General features: G+C 43.9%; 1 protein-coding gene across 1 annotated transcript in view; it reads left to right on the top strand.

Moving 5' to 3' along the window:
- The window catches only part of RASGRF1 (Ras protein specific guanine nucleotide releasing factor 1), a 727,100-nt gene that overhangs the window by 329,822 nt on the left and 378,354 nt on the right, over positions 1-18,924 (top strand). Inside the window, exons 9-10 of the mRNA XM_085644699.1 lie at positions 15,356-15,474; positions 16,070-16,230. Of these exons, the coding sequence (XP_085500825.1) occupies positions 15,356-15,474; positions 16,070-16,230 (280 nt within the window). The remainder of the gene's footprint in view (positions 1-15,355; positions 15,475-16,069; positions 16,231-18,924) is intronic.

Raw genomic sequence — 18,924 nt, 5'->3', positions numbered from 1 at the left:
TGCGCTATTGGCTATTTTGCATCCCAAAGCTATATAGAAACATGACAAATTAAATTCTTTACCACATAGTTTTACTGTGTACAGAAAGCAGTAGTTTTTCATTTTGTTTTTTTCAGGGCAACGTGTGTTTTTTTTTAAATATTGTAGTTCGGACTCAAGATGCCAGCAAGACCTCTTGTTTTAAGTTCATGTTTTGCTCTAAATGCCTATAAAACGTATACACCTGTCGGATTCACCCAGTGTGAGGCCTGCCACCCAATGTTCCATGCAAAGAGTATAGCACCGAAGAAAAAGCAAGAATTGGCAAAGCACATAGGCCTCGCCAATGCCCAAGCTATTGGCCTTGTCATTTGAGTTGTATTTTAGCCATTTGTCCAGCAGCGCATCTGATGTTCAGCATGACTGAAAGCCCAGAACCTCAAGATTTTGAGCCGACACAGAAACTCGTTCGCCACTCCCCCCACACCCCCCCATGTTGAGTTTACTGTCCTGCGACCTTCTATCACAAAAATGCACTATGACGTGGCCTGTGCTGGCGGCATCATGTAATGTAACTGGTGAGCACTTAAAGAGCTCCAATGCCATCAGCTTGTGGTCGCGCTACGGCAAGACGGATGACAGAGCGAGCGCTCCCATACCATCAATCGGACCAAAGAATAAAAAAACACGTGCTAGTCACGTTTTAACAACTTTTAGAGAAATACATTTGTTTATGTACATGAGAGTGCATTTTAGTGGTATGTGTGTATGTGTACAAGGGAGACGGCCTGTTAACACAAGTATTCTTATGGAGTTCTTGAAAACAAAGAAAAAATAGCTCAGCAAACCAGGAGCAGTGCAAGGAGACGTACTTGCTCCATGTGCCATGGGAGGGCTGAGCACAAGAAGAGGGCATGACGCATGGCATCAAAGAGATTGGGAATGACGCTGAAGTTTACCAATGGTAGGAGATGGGCGGCCTCTAAGCCCACAGATAGAATACAACATGTCTCTAAAAGACAGAGCATGCGCTGTCTAGCGGAGACCTAACAACTATCATGTTCCTCGTGTATGAAGCTGCCTTCTAATGTGCGGGAGTGCGGGACCCTCGTTGTGTTCTCACAGTATGAGACTGCCATCTAACGTCTAATGCGGCGAGTAGAGCACTCGTGTTTCTCCACCTATTAGCAAGCGGTTTTATGCTGGGTAATTAGGATGCCAGCTAAATAAAGTCATTTATACTGAGCATAGAACCTATTAACCAGAAGCCGCGTTCATCATCAAACTTAAGACTGATGTCCAGTGTGTTATGCAAGCGATGCAGCTCCCTATACCAGGGGTCTCCAACAAGTAGCTCGGGAGCTACTGGTAGCTCGCCAGTACCTTCAAAGTAGCTCTCTGAGGTGAAGTCAAGCCAAGTATCAATTTCAGAGTAGGTGCCTATTAAAGAAGGCAGCACTGATCATCTCAAGACCATCAGAGTGACAGCCAGCCAAACTTATCACAGTAACTCATACTAATACTCAAACACACACTGTGCCAGCTTATAGGACCTGCTACATGACAGTCTGTATCCAATCTCAATATAATTAAGCCACAAGGAGATTGACCATGTTGCAGTCTCTCCTTTAACAGTCACAACATGTGTTTGAACAGTGCACCAACAAAAAAGTATGGCAGCAGTAGCATGAGCTGTAATCAGTGCTGACCCACCAAAGTGCGGGACTGCAGGAGTCAGAGTGAAAATGTGTCAGTTAGATGCATGATCAGCTCAAGACCTGAGGAGAACAGGGTATGATCCAGACCAGAGAAAATTAAGAGATTCATCAACATTTATGTGTGTGCCCATAATAAACACTATTGCTTCCTGAAACTATGCCCGGTGCCAAGAACCGCCAAATATATATGCTAGCCTCATCATAAGAGTGTTATATTTGGCATAATTGTGTCCATTCCTGACATAATAATGCCAACGGCATAATTATGGTCATCCTTGACTATTTTAGTATTTCTGGTCTAGTTGTGGTATGCTGGCAGCCATCATAGACCTACTCTGAGCATGACTGGTCTATATGTACCTATTCCTGGCATATTAATGGTCATGACTGATATGTGGTCTTATCCCAGATCCTTCTGGTTTCCAGCCTTAGCACAACTGTGACCATAGTGTAATGGTGGGCATTACTGGCATAATTCAGGCATCCGTGGTGCTATGGTGAGCATCCATTATGATATAATGGGGTAACCCACAATTGTCCACGGACCTGGGTAACGATTGGTATAGGAAACAACTGTCCTAGACTTCTTTAAAGCTACAATTCAGTTATGAAAAACATTCATTAGTCAAAGGGCATTCAGTACATGTAGAATTATTTAGTTACTTTTATAACAGATCACCATATTCAATGCTCCAAATAGAGAAAGAGGTTGCTCCAAGGGGAGTGTGAAAAAGGAAAGTGTTCGTGAGGTACGACAGATTTAAAGGAGGGGAATCCAAAAGGCAAATTCAATAACCAATCAATTACACATTCTGGTATCCTTATTAAAACTGGTCCTGGTTCATAGTGGCACCAGTTTTACAGATAGGCCAGTCCCTTATGGATTTACAAATATACATTTCATGATTTTCTGATGATGCACAGAGAACATTCATCTGTGAAAAGGCATGCTAGGATGATATCAGGTACAGGCCCACTGGGGGAGAGTGTCGATGTTTCGACCCTGATGCATTGAGGGTAATTTATATCCTCTGCAGGCGGGTCATCCTCAGGGGCTGTATCTTGACTGTACCTCACCCTAGGTTGCCTCCCCTCCCCCCGTCCTGAGGAAGGGCCGCCTGCAGAGGATATAAATTACCCTCATGCCCTTTGACTAATGAATGTTTTTCATAACTGAATGGTAGCTTTAAAGAAGTCTAGGACCATTGTTTCCTATACCACCGGTGAGCATCCATGGCATATGACTGTAATACCTGGGAATTCAAAGTAGTCTGTCCATATGAGGAATTTGTACATGGGAGTACATGATGATAATGACAAGCTGATGTTTTGAGACTGTGCATTTCTCAAAAACTGAAAACTGATATTTTAAAGGCAGTTTTAGTTTTCAAAAATGGGGTTTCTTCTGGAAAATTGAGTTTGTTTGCCCACAGTGCAAAGTAGTATTAGATAGGAAGAATGTGCATTTTCAGGAACTGGTGAATGATAATTCAAGCTGAGCTCGGGAGACGTACTGCTGTGCTTATGGCCTTTGTGCCACTGGGCATGTCAAGATTTGAATGTTACTTCATAAGTCAAGGGGAGGCATTTAATATTGAAGAACTTTTTCCCAGCATTTCTGCTGGTAACCGCACTTGGTATACTTGGGTGGTAACTACTGAAAATCTTGTTTTGGGTGTTCATAGTGTAGTCACTATTTTACAGGTATAGAATTTGCTAGTAGCTCGGGAAGACTTTCCCTGAGCAGAAGTAGCTCTCACTACAGAAAAGGTTGGAGACCCCTGCCCTATACTAACCAATGTTTTCAGTTGTTGCGCGACTGAGATCCTATGTCATTGTCCACACGGGGAGCTCAGCAGCACACATACCGCAGCTGTAGTGCTTACTCGGTCTGAGGCTGCCACCTAATGTCATATGCGAGAAGTGCAGCACTCTGACAAAATCTTCAGTGGGCACCAGGCGTGAGATTGGCATCTGTACTTAAAAGGATGGAGTGTAGTAGACAGGCAACAGCTCTGGTGCTTCCCCATTGAGAGCCTGTCACCCGATGCCCTGCGAGAGTGCAGCCCCCTTGCATCCTTTGCAGTGCGACCCAATGTTAATACCCAGCGGCTAGGGCTGTACTAAGATCTCCGTGCAGCTCTGAAAAATGTTGAAACCTTGCCCCATGTTGTCTCAAAGAGTGACTGTAGCGAGTGAGCAGAACCCCTCTAAGCTTGTTTGGAGGCTGCCGCCGTCCACATGACTAAATTAATTTTGTTAAAGCTGACCAGTTAATACATTTTACAGAACAGTTCCCTGAATATATAATCCACTTGTTAGAGGCCTTAGGGTGACGTTGAGCGGCTTAGATACTTGGGGGCAGATTTACTTCATTTTCACGTACTGAAAATTGGCAACAAAAGTTGGTGCACTGTGCTGCATTGCAAGGGTCTCTGCGTAATGTCAAGCATAGGTTTTGCACTGGAAGGTTATCCTTCCTTTGCAAAATACTGTGCATAGATATAGTTTAATGCGTTTCCCTGTACTGTGCAGTATAAATGCAGATTTGGAACCGCATTGAGAAAAGACAACTTTTCTTCAATTGTGCGCTGCCTTGAGGAAGTGTTATTTTTTACTGCAGAGTCCTACCTACGTTTTTCAAAAGATAAGAAAAACTATGAGGCATATTTGCAACAGAATGACGGAGTACGACGTTAAGCTAAAATTGCTAATGCCGCGCTCCGCCATTCTGGGATGCACCGTATTTACAAGACTGTGGCGCACCCCTGCGCTTCCCCAGCACTGTCGCTAAATTTAGCTGCCTAGCGCCAACGCAGGCACCCTTGCACCATAGCGCAATGGTGCCTGCATTGCGGGGAGTGATTTTTCATGTGCAGGAAGGTGTTCCTTCCTGCACCTAAACAATCAGTAATGGTGATGTGTGACTTCTATGTGTACTGCTTCATGCAGCTCACATAGCAGTTAAACCTCGTAATTTTTTAATGATTGTTTATGTGAAGGAAGGGACACCTTCACTTTTGGTGATTCGCTGTTTCTGTGTGTGTTACAGAATGCAGCACACATAGAAGCATCGAAAACAAGGAGAAATTAATAATTTCTCCTGGTTTCACCAGATTAAGACAGGGTTTTCCCTGGTCTTTTTTAGGAGCTGCCTCCTATTTATGCCGCCGTTGTAAATAGGGGCAGCATCAAAAAGCAATGGGTGTTGTGGTGGAATGCCCACCGCAACACCTATTGCCCGCCCCTTTCACGCTAAGTGATGTGTGTAAGGGGGCCTTATTCACAAGGCGGTGTTAGGCCAGGTTAAGTGGCTTAATGCTCCTTGTAAATAAGGCAAAGGGCTTATTGCCACCAGAAGGTCACAAAACGTGACATTCTGGTGGCGATAAGCTCTTGTAAATATGCACCCATGAGTAGTTGCACTGGAGCAATAATGAAACATCCAAAATACATTCCCCTTGACTCAAAGTATTGTAAAGTACTATTTTATGTTACTTTAAGGCTACTTCTGAAAGCAAATCTTGGTTTGCACCTGAAGGTAAATATCTAAACAATATTTTGTGCTCGTTTGAGTCACTTTTATGAAGCTAACTTGGTGTAAAGTGTTAGTAAAGCTGCCCCTAGATTTCAGAGCAGATCAACTTCAGCAACCTTCTTGACTTCAAATATGAATGTGAGCCTACAGGCACAGAAGTGCTATGGACTTCTCAATTTCCTGCTCACTTCACAGAGCACCACAGGGTTAGATAACTGGCAGCAGGTTGGTCATTGGGTCTCTTCACCCAGAACTACCTACACCTGATTCTTCTGAGAGTCCCTATCGGAGCCTAATTTACAGTAGAGAAAAGAGGAGGATGAGCAACCACTCTCAAACAGGAGTGTTTCTCAGGTGTTTTTTACTCAAACATCTCCAGTGCATGGAGAAAGGACAGGAATAAGCCGTTTAACACAAACATGGTGCATTTCTGCCCTTTCACTTTGGCGTAGGGCAGCGCAGCAAGAGGACTTGCAGCCCTGCACTAGGCCAAATCCCCGTAAATAAGGCTCCAAGTAACTAAGGAAAAAGCTAGGAGCCTCTTCTTCAGAGCCCGGGTCGCCAAAATGTCCAGAAAGCATGGTACCACCTATGCCTCCTCCACAAAATAAATCATTAATGACCAAAGCCGGCTTCAGGGCCACAGTAAAATCCCTGGTGCTCTCCACCCTAGACAGTAACAATGTCCTGCACAACTGTGGCCTGACTCCTCTGAATAGTAACTTGCATGCTGGTTCCACACTCATCAAAAGTCTGAAGACAATGCCACTTCGCCCCATGTTGGTCACACCTTTGAAAAGACATATAGTATCATCCATAAGACAGCAACTGCCGTTAAACCACCATAGCTGGCACAAAACTGTAAAACCCCTGGTGACAAACAAAACTCACAAAGCCATGGCATTGCTAGGCTGGAAATCAAAAGGAATTAAAAAAGTGAATACTGGACCTCTCAAGCCAGGCACCTGGGATCTTAGATGACATCATACTCCCTCCTCCTTTCCTCCACTTCAGAACAAAATGCCAAGGAAAGTATTATCCACCATCACAAGGAATCTCCAAGATTCTTCTTCCCTAGGGGGAGGGGGCATAAAAAGATTCTTTCCCTATGTCCACACTCATAAAACATTCCCATGGAGTGTAAAGCACTCTGCTAATGTGCCGATGGGTTTCACACTGTAAAAGCAACGCTACATGCCATAGCAGAGGGCCTGTTAGTGTGAGACATACCAGGCTTCTATGCACAGCTTCAAATAAGAGCTTTTAGGGCTGGTAGAGTCAGTCAAATGTCCGGTCTGCGTCCTTGGACATTTAATGTAGTACTTGTAACTGTTTAATGGGAAGAGTGGAACCTGTGGAAGGCCGAACGCGAGAAGCGGAAGCCTGACCGACATCAGTCGCTTATGCTGACGCTGGGCTGGGCCTCCACTGCCTCCATTGCCGCAGTGGACCTTTTTGGCGGGAAATTTCCTCGACTTTACAGACTTTGCCCCGGCAGCAGAGGGTGCTTTGCCTCACCTGCGTCCCCTGCCCTCACCATGCCCGGGGCAGCTGGAGCAGCCGACTGTCGTTCTTGGAGTCCGCTTGGCAGCCAGCACCCAGCACTCAGTGGGAGCTCATGACAGGGTCCAGGGGAAGCCCAGGAGGAGCCTGTGAGCCTAACACAGCCCAAGAAACTTCCAAAGGATTAAAAGGCTCAAAAGACGACGAGCTTGGGGCGGATTTAGGCTGGGTGGCTAGTCTGTTCTTGCCTACCTACCTCATCTTGCCAACCCATGGGATTTGGGCATGTACTTTGCATCATTGGCCTTTGTGTTTTTTATAGAACAACCTGACCAGTGTTCCCACAGGTGCTGGTACTGGCAAGAACATTGCATCGGGCCAGGAAACGTTCTGTATGCTCACCGTCCTTATGCGAAAAGCGAACATGACCCTTTCACCTTGTACATAGGTGCCCAGGTAGACTAGATAGCCCAGTCAACCTAAGATTACATCTACAACAACAGATCTTAATCCTATTATCACAATCCAGGCAACAGGAATGAAATCTGGGAAGTCCAGCGCGTCAACCCCTTCAACCACCAAGTGCGTAAGACTGCAAAGTGTGGCGTCAAACGCCAAAAACAGTTACATCTCAAATGCCACTGGTACAGAGTTCCAGCTCTTAAAGGGCAAAGGCAGAGCTGCATGCAGTCCCACAACATTCAATTTCTTCAATGTCCTAGATTCGAAAGACTGGAAGCTAATATGTCTGAAAACCTCATCAGAGGGAGCTTCATCAGCACCCCTGTTCTGTTGGATACCTCACCTGTAAGAAAACAAAGTACACGCAAAAGCAGGTCCCATGGACTCAGACAAGCTAACTTAATATCTGCACCCAAACAATCTAATTATATTTCCATGACAAAAAATCAGCACTTTAGGGTGTATCTAGAATCTCAGAAACAAATAGCCCTGCAGGCCAAGCAATCGATAAGGCTCACCCCAAACCTAAAACTCCAGCAGCCCACAGTCATCAAGGAGAAAGAGTTTCCAATTTCTATCCTCCATCCACTGGACCTAGTTCCATCTTAATTTGGAACACACAAAATCAGAGCATAATGAGAGGTGTCCTGACAAGAGCCCATGCAGAATATTGGGCCAAACCAATGGCTTTCGCCTCACAACTTCAGATGTGATCAGCCCCTACACCGTATGGAGACGAAACTGTGCCAGCCACCAGCCCAAAAACCTCTCAATGAGACCGATCCTTTTAGCTCAACTCTGTTTCCATATTGCACATGGCTGAGATTAATTGCAAGCAACCATCCAGTACCAGGCCTTGAAAAATTATGAAAAAAATTCTAGTGACTTGAATAATCTACTCGATCTAACTGTAATGTACTTGACCCGTAGCAAATAATGAATTTTTTCGGAGCTGCCTTTTTTTCATTATCACATATGAGAGTACCTTCAAATATGAAACTTAAGCATTTCTGCTGTACAAAAAATTATTTTGTTTGATTTAATCGACCAAACTTTTGGTGAATCTATAATAAGTATCTACACACATACATGGTATACATAAACCCTTACCTGCCTCTTAGTTCACTCATAGCATTGTCACTAGGCCGAGGGCAGGCATGTCTTCAGTTCATGTTTAAAAACTAATTTTTAATAAATGTATTATTAAAGCATGATTTTGTAGCGCACTTTCATTTACAAACAGCACATTTTCCTTTTAAATTGTCACAAACGTTTCCACTAAAATGTATTTTTATTGATAAAGCTATAAATCAGATAAACAATAATCTGTGGAAATTGGGGTTCAGCAAAAATGTTAAGTGTTCTGATTTGTTTTCTTCGTATTAAAAACATTTTCTCATCATACAGAATGTTTTTAAAAAGTGCTTTTGTAACTACTAAAATACATTTTGTACATTTCATTTAGAGGCTATTTAAATATTGGTTGTTAGAAAAAAAACTGACATCCTTCACTCTTTGTATAGCACGATTGCTGGACAGTTCACCTTACAAAATCCTATAAGGTTGCTGCTTATTTTATCCCGGAAGTTGTGTTTTCTTTTCTTTCCCTTACTGCAAATTGTAAGATATAAGCTGACATGTGGCCTCTGTCTCTGAACACAGAGTAACTGGAGCAAGTTAAAAACTAGCTTTAAAACACTGGGAAGTTGATGTGGTGGGTATGGAGGATGAGGACTGGCAGGAAGTCTTAGCGTCCCCCAGGGAAATAGCGCGATCTCTTCGAGACTAAGGCTCGTACACCTTAAGGTTCTACACAGAGTATACCTATTGTTTCCAGCTCTCGTAAAAATCGGTTATAGAGATGACCCTAGATGTGGTAGGAAGAATGGCCGGGAAGGTACATTTATACATATCATTTGGGAATGTGTTCACATTCAACGATACTGGTCTGCAGTGACTCAATGTATGGGGGATGTCCTGGGAACCCAGATAGAATGCAAGACGGGAATGTGCCTCCTAAATATTTGGAGACCTACTGATCTACCTGGGTGACACTGGGAATGATAGTAGCGAAATGTAATATCGCTAATCTATGAGGCGTACGGGAGGCACCAACGATCACAGCATGGAAGAGGGATCTAGATTGGTGCATGTTAATGGAACGGACAATATATGAATCGAGGAGCTGCCCTATAAAATGGTCACAAATATGGGTAAATGGAATGAGTACAGAGGGAACATCTGTGAGCCTCCGCAGGCGGCGCACCATCTAACCCCAGTTTCTGAATGAGCAGAGCACCATAGGGACTGGGTATATGCAGAGAGGAAGATAGAATTAGATGAGAGAAGGCATGCTCTTTATCAACGTATTGCTCTGTATAAAGCTTTGTGGCTATGTTTGCAATGCATAAGTATTGTCATCAATAAAAAGAATTATTAAAAAAACTAGCTTTAAAGACATCTTCTTTGCTCCTTCACTTTCTGAGAGAACAGAACACCTGTTCTTTATCAGCTCACAAAAATGGGCCAGTAGGCCCTAAAAATAACTCGCCCTGATAACATTTGACTCGCCATAGTGAGTGGGCTGGCTGGAGGCCTGATCACTTTTTGTATACTTTTGTATGTCCCCCTAAGTGGAATGGGTATACCCAGGCGTGGGTCCCGTGCACACTGTGTCACGATAACCAAGGTATACCCAGCTGATTAGCCCATAACAAGGGCAAAAGCAGTCCGGAGTTGCTTGTGGTCTGGTTCAGGGAAGACCTGGCTTGGCAGTTCAGGCTGAACTGTTCCCTTTGAAGCAGGGTCAAGACTGATTTCCATATAGCTGGGTCCAAACTGGGGTTGCAAGGTGTGAAAAATAACGATAGACAGGGATGTGGCCTGAGTAATTACCAGTAGCTGAGAATAATTCACACATTCCATCCAACACTTTTTGTATACCTTTGTATGTTGCCCTAAGTGGTACGGGTTTGTCCAGACGTTGGTCCCATCCACACTCTATCACTGAAACCAAGCTATACCTGGCTGATGAGCCCATAACAAGGATGAAACCGGTCCTGGGGTGATTGAATTCTGGTTCAGGGAGGACCTTGCATGGCAGTTTGGGCTGGACTGTTCCTATTGGAGCAGGGTCAAGAGGGATTTGCATATAGCTAGGTCCAAACTGATGTGGCATGGTGTGCAAAATAACAATGGACTGGGATGCTTCCCAAGTAATTACCAGTGGCTGAGACTAATTCAAGCATTCCATCCATCACTTTTTGTATACTTTTATCTGAATTTCCCACTGGCAGCGACCAAAGAGTTCTTTTTGTCACCCATAAAAACACAATATCGAAAAACAAAAGATGTCAATAACATGGAAGGTCAGAGTGCATCAAAGAGGGACACCGCAAATGTTTTAAATAAGTAGAATTTTCCTCTCTGTTAAGCTCTGATTCGATTGCTTCGAACACTTCTCAAATTAAGCCATTTACCTCAACGGATAATTAATGTTCCACTGTATTGAACACTTTTCAAGCAACAGCTAGAGTTTTAAATTATTACTCGAATGAACTGGACATACAGGTTGATATTCTGAATTCCACAGCAGAATTTATAACAGGTATAAACTTAAAACTGGATCAACTTGTCCTGGTGCAATCTGATCTAGAATCAAAGTTCAGCTTGTGTGCCTGTTCACCAATCTTGGCTAAGCTTGCAACCCTCCCTTCAGAGTTGAACAATCTTGTGTCAAGGTCTAATAATCATTGACGCAGGAGACAAGGCTCAGAACCAGCAAATAAAAAGATGAGCAACTGGATACAACTTGTTGCAGATGAGGATGATGAATTCTTCCCCGGCTCACACTCAATCTAAACCTCTCAAATGAAGACAAAAGAAGAATTAACAAATCAGGATGAAAAACTTGAGTTTAGTCCAGTTGGCTGCATTTCCATCAGAAGTGGCTCAACACATAGATTCACATAGATTCCCCGGTCACATGAGAAACAACTTAAGAGCGGTTCTGCTTTTAAGCAAGTCGAAAACCCGGTTACAAGGCCCCAATGGCTGCTGGTGCTAGCAAGACATACTGTCATAGAAGTAAACAAGAAAGGAAGAAACAGAGACTTTAAGCATGCTAGCCTGACTCCTCAGCAAAAATTCTACTCAATGTTCTCCAATTAACATACCTTTATGACAAATCATGAGACTGCCCTTACAGCAGTCCAAGAGCAGCTATTCCACACTGACCCACAAATCATAGAAGAGGTAGTTCTGAGTGAAGACACTCATGCAATAACAATCAGGGTACTTTAAATATCTGTACTGAGGCTGAGCCCACGGTTCCAGCATGCGAATCGCCCTCCCAGTGTACATCAAGTGATGCAACAGATAAAACCAAGAGGGATAGATTTGCTCAAACAGAGTCAGTAGAAACTGCTGAGAAACTCTCTATAGTAAACTCCTCCCTTGAAAAAAGACCAGCGCATGCAACAACAAACCAAGGCCGAACACAGGTTACCACAAGTCTGGAAAAGGATTTAGCATCGAACTACAGTGTAGAAAAAGCATTGCCTGTCCAACAATCAAAGGAAACAGAAGAGGTTAACACTTGGAAATATCGAACGGTTCATAGCTCAGGTTGGGACCCAAGAGAGTCAAGCCCAACAGATAAAAGGAGAAAGGGCTGCGCAAAACCAACAACGCATATGAGCTACAGTAATACATCACACAGATACAGGAAATGCCACATGTCATACACATTAAGATCAAAAATATAGATTAGTGGTATCAAGAAATCTTTCAGTTAGCCCAAACCAGTGAACCTAGTCCCTTAACTTAGTAGGCATCAATTTACTATGGATTCAGAATGCTAATCCGGGGATCACATGACACCTGAAATCTTAGTAACATCTTAAATTAAATGGAAAAGGATTTGGTGCAACTCATCTCTAAGGGTATAGTATCTGTCGAACTTTTGCCACTGCGTGGAGCTCAAAGAGCAGAGCTGACTTTGGTAACCTTCTCCTCACGAGCAACAACAGAACGTGTGTTTCTAAAGAGACCCCTTTACTGAAACTGGGGTATCTAAATTACAGAAAATCAAGAGGACGCATGCGCAGCTGTTCTAGCCGGACTCCAACCATCCCAGATCAATGTAATAATAATAATAATAATAATAATAATAATAATAATAAACAAGTTTGTAAAGTGCATGGTTACCCTAGCCAGTGTGTCCCCGCGCTGCGGCAGATTAGACCATGTTCGGGCAGTGCAGAGAAAGAGAGTGAGAGATTAGACGTGAGGGCTTAAAGATGGAAAGAGCTAGGTCTTTAATATTTTTGGGAAAATTGTCTCCGAGGACTCCAGCCGGAGCCCCGGGGGGAGTTTATTCCAGTGTTTGACCGCTAGAAAACGGAAGGAGCGGCCACCCATCCTTGCTCTTCTGATGGTCGGGATGCTAACCTGCCCTGTCCCACTTGATCTCAATTGGCGGATCGGAGAGTAGGGGGCGAGTAGGTCATGCAGATAGCTGGGCCCTTTCCTCTGAAGAATGCGGTGGCTGACACACAGGGCTTTAAAAGAATCCGTTCCCTTACCGGAAGCCAGTGAAGGGAAGCAAGGGCCACGTTAGAGGGAGCTCTCCTGGTTAACATTAGAACGATACGAGCCGCTGCATTCTGAATGCATTTGAGTCTTTGCACACATTTGATATTTGCTCCCAAATAGAGGGCGTTCCCATAATCCAAGCGTGACGTCACCAGAGCGTGGACCATAGTTGTCCTCGCTGTAACAGGAAGTACATCAAAGGTCTTCCGAAGTCCTCGCAATACCCCGAATCATTTTCCCACCACTCGCCTGGTGTGGTTCTCGAAGGATAGTTTGGTATCCAACCACATCCCTAGGTTCTTAACCTGTGCACTGGGGGAGGGGGTCTGTTCCAAGGTTTGAGGCCACCATGATGAGGACCAGATCGAGGGTGCTTTGCCTATCACTAGTACTTCTGTTTTATCGCCATTACGTTTTAGGCAGTTGTCAGCCATCCAGGATGCCAGTTCTTGTAGGCACGTCGAGAAATTGCTGGCTGCCTTATCGTGAGCTTGTGTTAGAGACACCACCAGTTGTGTGTTATCAACATATGACACAACACTGACGCCAAATTTTTCGATAATCTCTGCCAGGGGGGTGATGTAGAGATTAAAAAGGGTGGGGCGGAGTGTGGAGACCTGTGGGACCCCTTGGTCCAGCTTGATACTTTTGGAGTAGTAAGGCTGCTGAGACACCTGAAAACTGCGGTCGTGTAGGAAGGACCCAAGCCATTTCATGGCTCATCCAGCCACACCTCCTATCCTAAGGCACTGAAGTAGTGTTTGATGGGCTACAGTGTCGAATGCGGCACTGAGGTCTAGAAGAACTAAGGCAACAGTCTGCCCTTCATCAACGCATTTGCGGATGATTTCTGTCGATAGGAGCAGTGCCGATTCAGTAGAGTAGGTTGCACGAAAACCCGAGTTTCTGGCTCTTCTTAGGTCATCCTTCTTAGGTTAATGTAACCAGCACCTTCTCAATTTAAAGAACTGAAGGGGCCTAACAGCCGGAACGAAGAAACATTCGGGCTTTGAGAGCTCTCTTGGAAACAACCAACAGGACGTAGTAGTTCACCCTGGGCGTAGTTCACGAAGTAGCGCTACGCGTAGCTACGCGAAGTGCACATCGCACTACGCGAGCTACGCGTAGCACTACGCGAACTGCGTAATACCCTGTTCGCGATGGTTGCACAGTGCCGGATGCTTGTCCGCACTGTGCAATCATTGAAAACTGCATCTTGCACAGTGCGAGGTGTCATTTGCTGCCGCTCGAGTAGATTTTTACTCGAGCAGCAGCTTTCTCAACGTGGACTAGTAGCTTCTCATCGCGAGCGGTCGCGAGCATACGCACCGCGCCGACAGGTTTATTTTCCACGCTTGCGATCGGCAACTTGATGTTGCTGAACGCGAACGAGGAAAAAGTCTCACCGGGATGTCATTTTGCTTGCTCGCGGTCGCCAACTTGACGTTGAGGGCCGCGAGCAAGCAAAAAATGACCGCTGCACTACGCTACGCGTGTTTGCACTGTGCTACCTGCAATTCGCGTAGTGCGAAGTAGCGCAAACTTCGCAAACTACGCGAGCGTAGCGTAGTGTTTTGCCCAGGCTTAGTAGTAATTCCAATAAATCCTGCAACACTGGAAAATGATAAAAAAGACTAAAGTTGGTTTCCAACGATATTAGCGGGTTTCCCACAGGATTGAATACCCCTTATCACCTCACCAGCAGCATCTGAAGTGCGCAAGTAGAATATCTGTTTCTGGAATATTGTGGGCCTGTGTCACAGAAGATCGCTGAATACCGAAATGAATAAGTGCCTTCTGTGAATACCAAAATGAGTAAGTGCCTTCTGTGAATACCAAAATGGTAGTAAGTTTAGGATTTTGTCTTAAGTTAGTTCTGTGAATCGGGCCCGACGTGTGGTCGACACACGGAGACTGGTACTGTGGTCATTAACCTGATAATTGGATAGCCATTGCATATTCCATCATGGCTGTTCTTGAAACACTCCGGTGGCCTATGATGCAAATACATGTGGCAATGAATTATTCTGCCAGCTTGGTGTCTTGAACCCTCGATTAGATAGCGGCACTTTTTAATAGTTTGGGCACAAAACAGCCGGGAGTTCATCCTGTCAATCGCACTGTGGGTCTAACTTTGCTAACGACTACATGTGCCTATTGGGGTTGTACTGTTACCCTAGTTTGCTACAGTACTCCCTTTCAATTGTGTAGTAGAGGCCTGGAGAACGAAGTTAAACTTTTGACTTGTACTGTTACTGAGGCGCCGATTCGTGTACCCTATTCATATTTTTAGAATTTTTATATTTACTGTATTTTTATACCAGTTTTAAAAAGCTAGTCAGCGTCCATTTAAAAAAGATGAGTTAATATTAACTAATCATTTTGGGATTTTATCCACAACTTTATGAATTGTTATTGCGTGAATTGATTTTAATTAATCATGCATAAGAACTAAACTGTAAGCAATGTTTAAAGCATTCATTTGCTTAGGCATCTGTTTCCACTGTTGCAATGTCCTTGACTGAAGAACCCTGATGTAGTCTTTCCTCTCTATCCTTAGGATAATGCATGACGAGGTGAGCGAGACAGAGAATATCCGCAAGAACCTGGCCATCGAGCGCATGATCGTGGAGGGCTGTGAGATCCTACTGGACACCAGCCAAACCTTTGTAAGACAAGGTAGATTTTACCCATGGATAGGACATATCGCTGTCATTCTAGAGGGGGTTCAAGGACTACTGTATGAGAATTGCATTCAAGACTTGGGGATTTGAATATGAGAGCAAAGGCTAGGAATGTGCGGTGGATGGAAGCAGACCCGGGCAGGCACTACAGGGCGTTTCTAAGTATAGAAAGCATGGGACAAACATTGACAAGAGGGAATTACCATGACTAGCAAAGAATGGGGGCAAACAGGGACATGCATGACTTAGCATTACTTAGATGTTTGGAAGGGACAGGGCAAAAAGGGGACATCCAACAGGACATGTGGGAATAATGGGGACAGAATGGCAATGCAGATAAGTATTACAAGACAGGGGATAAGGGATCAAAAGGAGGCATTCAATATTTGAGCAGGTGCTTTTGAGCATGCGATAGGGAGGCAGCAAAAGGAACAGGTACGTCAAATTATGTACATACTACTTCTGTACAGTGTATAGGACAGGGAGCCATAAAAATGGTTGCAATTGTTGTCTCCTCTGTGGTACTAATATACATACTGGATCAGGAGTTTGGGCTTTACAAATTTCTGGCTTTGCCTCTTTCCCTCCAGGTTGCCTCATCCAAGTGCCCATGTCCGAAAAGGGAAAGATTACAAGAGGTCGTCTGGGTTCTCTGTCCCTGAAGAAAGAAGGGGAAAGACAGTGCTTCCTGTTCTCAAAACATCTTATCATCTGCACCCGGGGGTCTGGCGGGAAGCTGCATTTAACCAAGGTACGAAGTGACAATTGAGACTTGAAGTGAGGTTCTTCCACTGTGCACCCCGAGTCTGGCTGTAAGGGGAGGTGGAAATGTGCGAGTTGAGCCTTCAACATTCGTGTCAACTTCTTTGTGACTCTAAACATAATGATGTGAGAAGGACTACCTCAGTGGGTCCAGAGCTGGAAAACCTATGTGGTGTCCAGACCTGCACTTTTTGGAAAGCGTGCAATCGGCAGATTACACCTGCAGTGTCTTGGAGACTTTCATGCGAAGATAACTCTCTGCAGCTTGTACATTGAAAGAGGGAAAGATTTACATCTAAGAGGCGAGAATATGGACTGAGGGGGAGTTCACCTTGGGTTTCCCACAGTTGGAGATTGTGGGGAGGTTAAATATGTGTAGCTGAAGAACGGGCATAGTGTATGGCATATCTCTCTTATGAACCTAGCCTGAATACGTGATAGAGTGGTTTGTTGGGTCATCTGAGCTTGGACATGAAGGATGAGCTGCTGCTTTTTTAACCTTATGATGGAGATATGGGGATGTCTGCTTTTGCCCGACCTTGGGGATGGAAGAATTTGTGCCAGCCAAATCCAGAGACGTATGGAGCTATCTACATCTGTGCAGGTTAAACCTAGAACAGGGAGGAGATGCAGCTACCTCTATGAGATCCAAGCCAGATGACTGAGGGTGCCGAAAGAGCTGTCTACATATGTGCAACATGAGCTTAGACTTGGGAAGGGTCTGTCCTAGTGCATACTTAGCCTTATGACAGAGAAGGGTCTCTACTTCTACATGACTTTAGCTTGCAAATAGAGAAGATACAGGAGAGACTACCTCTTTGCATCTTAAGTGTGAAGATAGGATAAGGGATTACTACTATGCTGCCTGACCCTGGAGAAGATGTATGATCTATACCAGTGCCAGTGAGCTTGGAGATAGACACAGGCTAAAGTAACATTCTCCAGTTTGGGGTAGAGCAGGACTTATCTCAGTCTGTATATCATGAGTCTGTACATTGGAGTGGGAGCAACCTCTGTGCCACTCCTGGAGAGGAGCAAATTCTACCTCTATGTGGTTTAAATCTATAAACATGAGTAGATTGACTTATTTGGCTAATCCAAAGAGGAATGTGGTTGCTTGTGTGGGCTATGTCTGGAGATCAAATGGGCCCACATCCATGTGGTCTAAAATTGGAGAGGAGATGAAGCTGGTCTGTTGAGGCTTTGCTGGGAGATGGGAGCAGGTCTTTATCTATGAGGCCTGAACTATGAGGTATGGGAGTTGATCCAGCGGTAATTTCACAGTAATTTCTCAATGCAAAACCTCATTTACTTCTAATTTACCGCTGTAAAGGTACTGGACCCTTGCCACTGTATATTACCTTCAGTAGACTTTACATAAACATGAAAAATCAAAAAGAGTTTTATTTTCTAGTTAAAAGTTAAAGTTCTCTGACCCTTTATTCATTACTCAAAAATCAATCAGGTTACAGAATTGAAAATAGGAAAAATAGAATTAATACAAAACATATTATAAGTTGCATACAAAGCACTCCATTAGGAGGAACAAAACCCCAATTCTATGTCAGTCAGAACTCTTCAAAGAGTTTCAGGAAAAATATAATTCAAGAGTGAGTTTTGCAAGGCTAATCAATAATTAATTGGCAAACAATCACCCATAAAGAGAAATAAATGCATAAGACAAATAAATCTTTTCAAAACTAGTTAGTTAGTCGAAGCATTGTCTAGCAGAGAGGCTGCTCCTGAAAAGGCCCCTCCTTCACAGACCACAGAGGAATGTGATCTGCCTTGCCAAAAATATGACGTGCACGGACTCTCGGAAAAAAATATGAGCAGAGGCCCCCACCTCCCGCTGTCTCTCCTCGGACGCAATCTCCTCCCAGGCTGCACCCGCGACGTTCACGTGCCTAACCCATATGATGTCTGGCCCCACCTGCTCCCTCACCTCTCTCCTCCTATCTCTTCTAGTCCCAAAAAGCTCACACACACCCTAAAGCTAACACCATCCTGTTCTCATTGCACATCCAACCCATGCCAGTTTTAACAAAGGAAGCTTTAATGCTTAATACAGTCTTATTGTTTCACCATCAATAATTATACAAATATGCAACATTAAGGCAGAAAAATGTATCAGTCCATTTCTTCCTACCTTTCACATCCCACAACCACTGGTACATTGGCATGATAACAAGAATGTACAGTTCGCTGTGGCCTTGACCTATGTCTCTTCACTTGAGGCAATTGTCAGTTCTGAGCATGCGTCTCTCATTCAGTACAATTCTCAGCCATGCTGTATTCCCAGGCAGCCATTTTATGATAGGCCAAAAACAAAACAAACACAAAAAGTATTAATTTATGAAATAAAATCCATTATGTTTACCTTCCCCCATACTATTACCCTGTATTAGTTATTACCTATCAAAAGCTATTAATTTAAAGCAGCTTTTCTATTATTTGTGCACAACATGCAAAAATGTGCAATGTAACAACATAGCATAAACAGGCATCAGTGCAAATTTTCAAAGCGCATACAGATAATACATACGTATAGCAACATGTTCTAATGTTTTAGATAGATTTTCATGCAAAATGCTTTTGCCCCACGTGTAGTGTTGGTTGATTAATTAATACACATTATAAAAAGATGTGTTATGAACTGAATATGCATTGTCTAAATATGCAA

This window comes from Triturus cristatus, chromosome 3_1 (assembly GCF_964204655.1).
Source record: "Triturus cristatus chromosome 3_1, aTriCri1.1, whole genome shotgun sequence".
Lineage (NCBI taxonomy): Eukaryota > Metazoa > Chordata > Amphibia > Caudata > Salamandridae > Triturus > Triturus cristatus.
The sequence above is the reverse complement of the archived record's forward strand: the minus strand, read 5'-3'. Positions and strand labels throughout refer to the sequence as shown.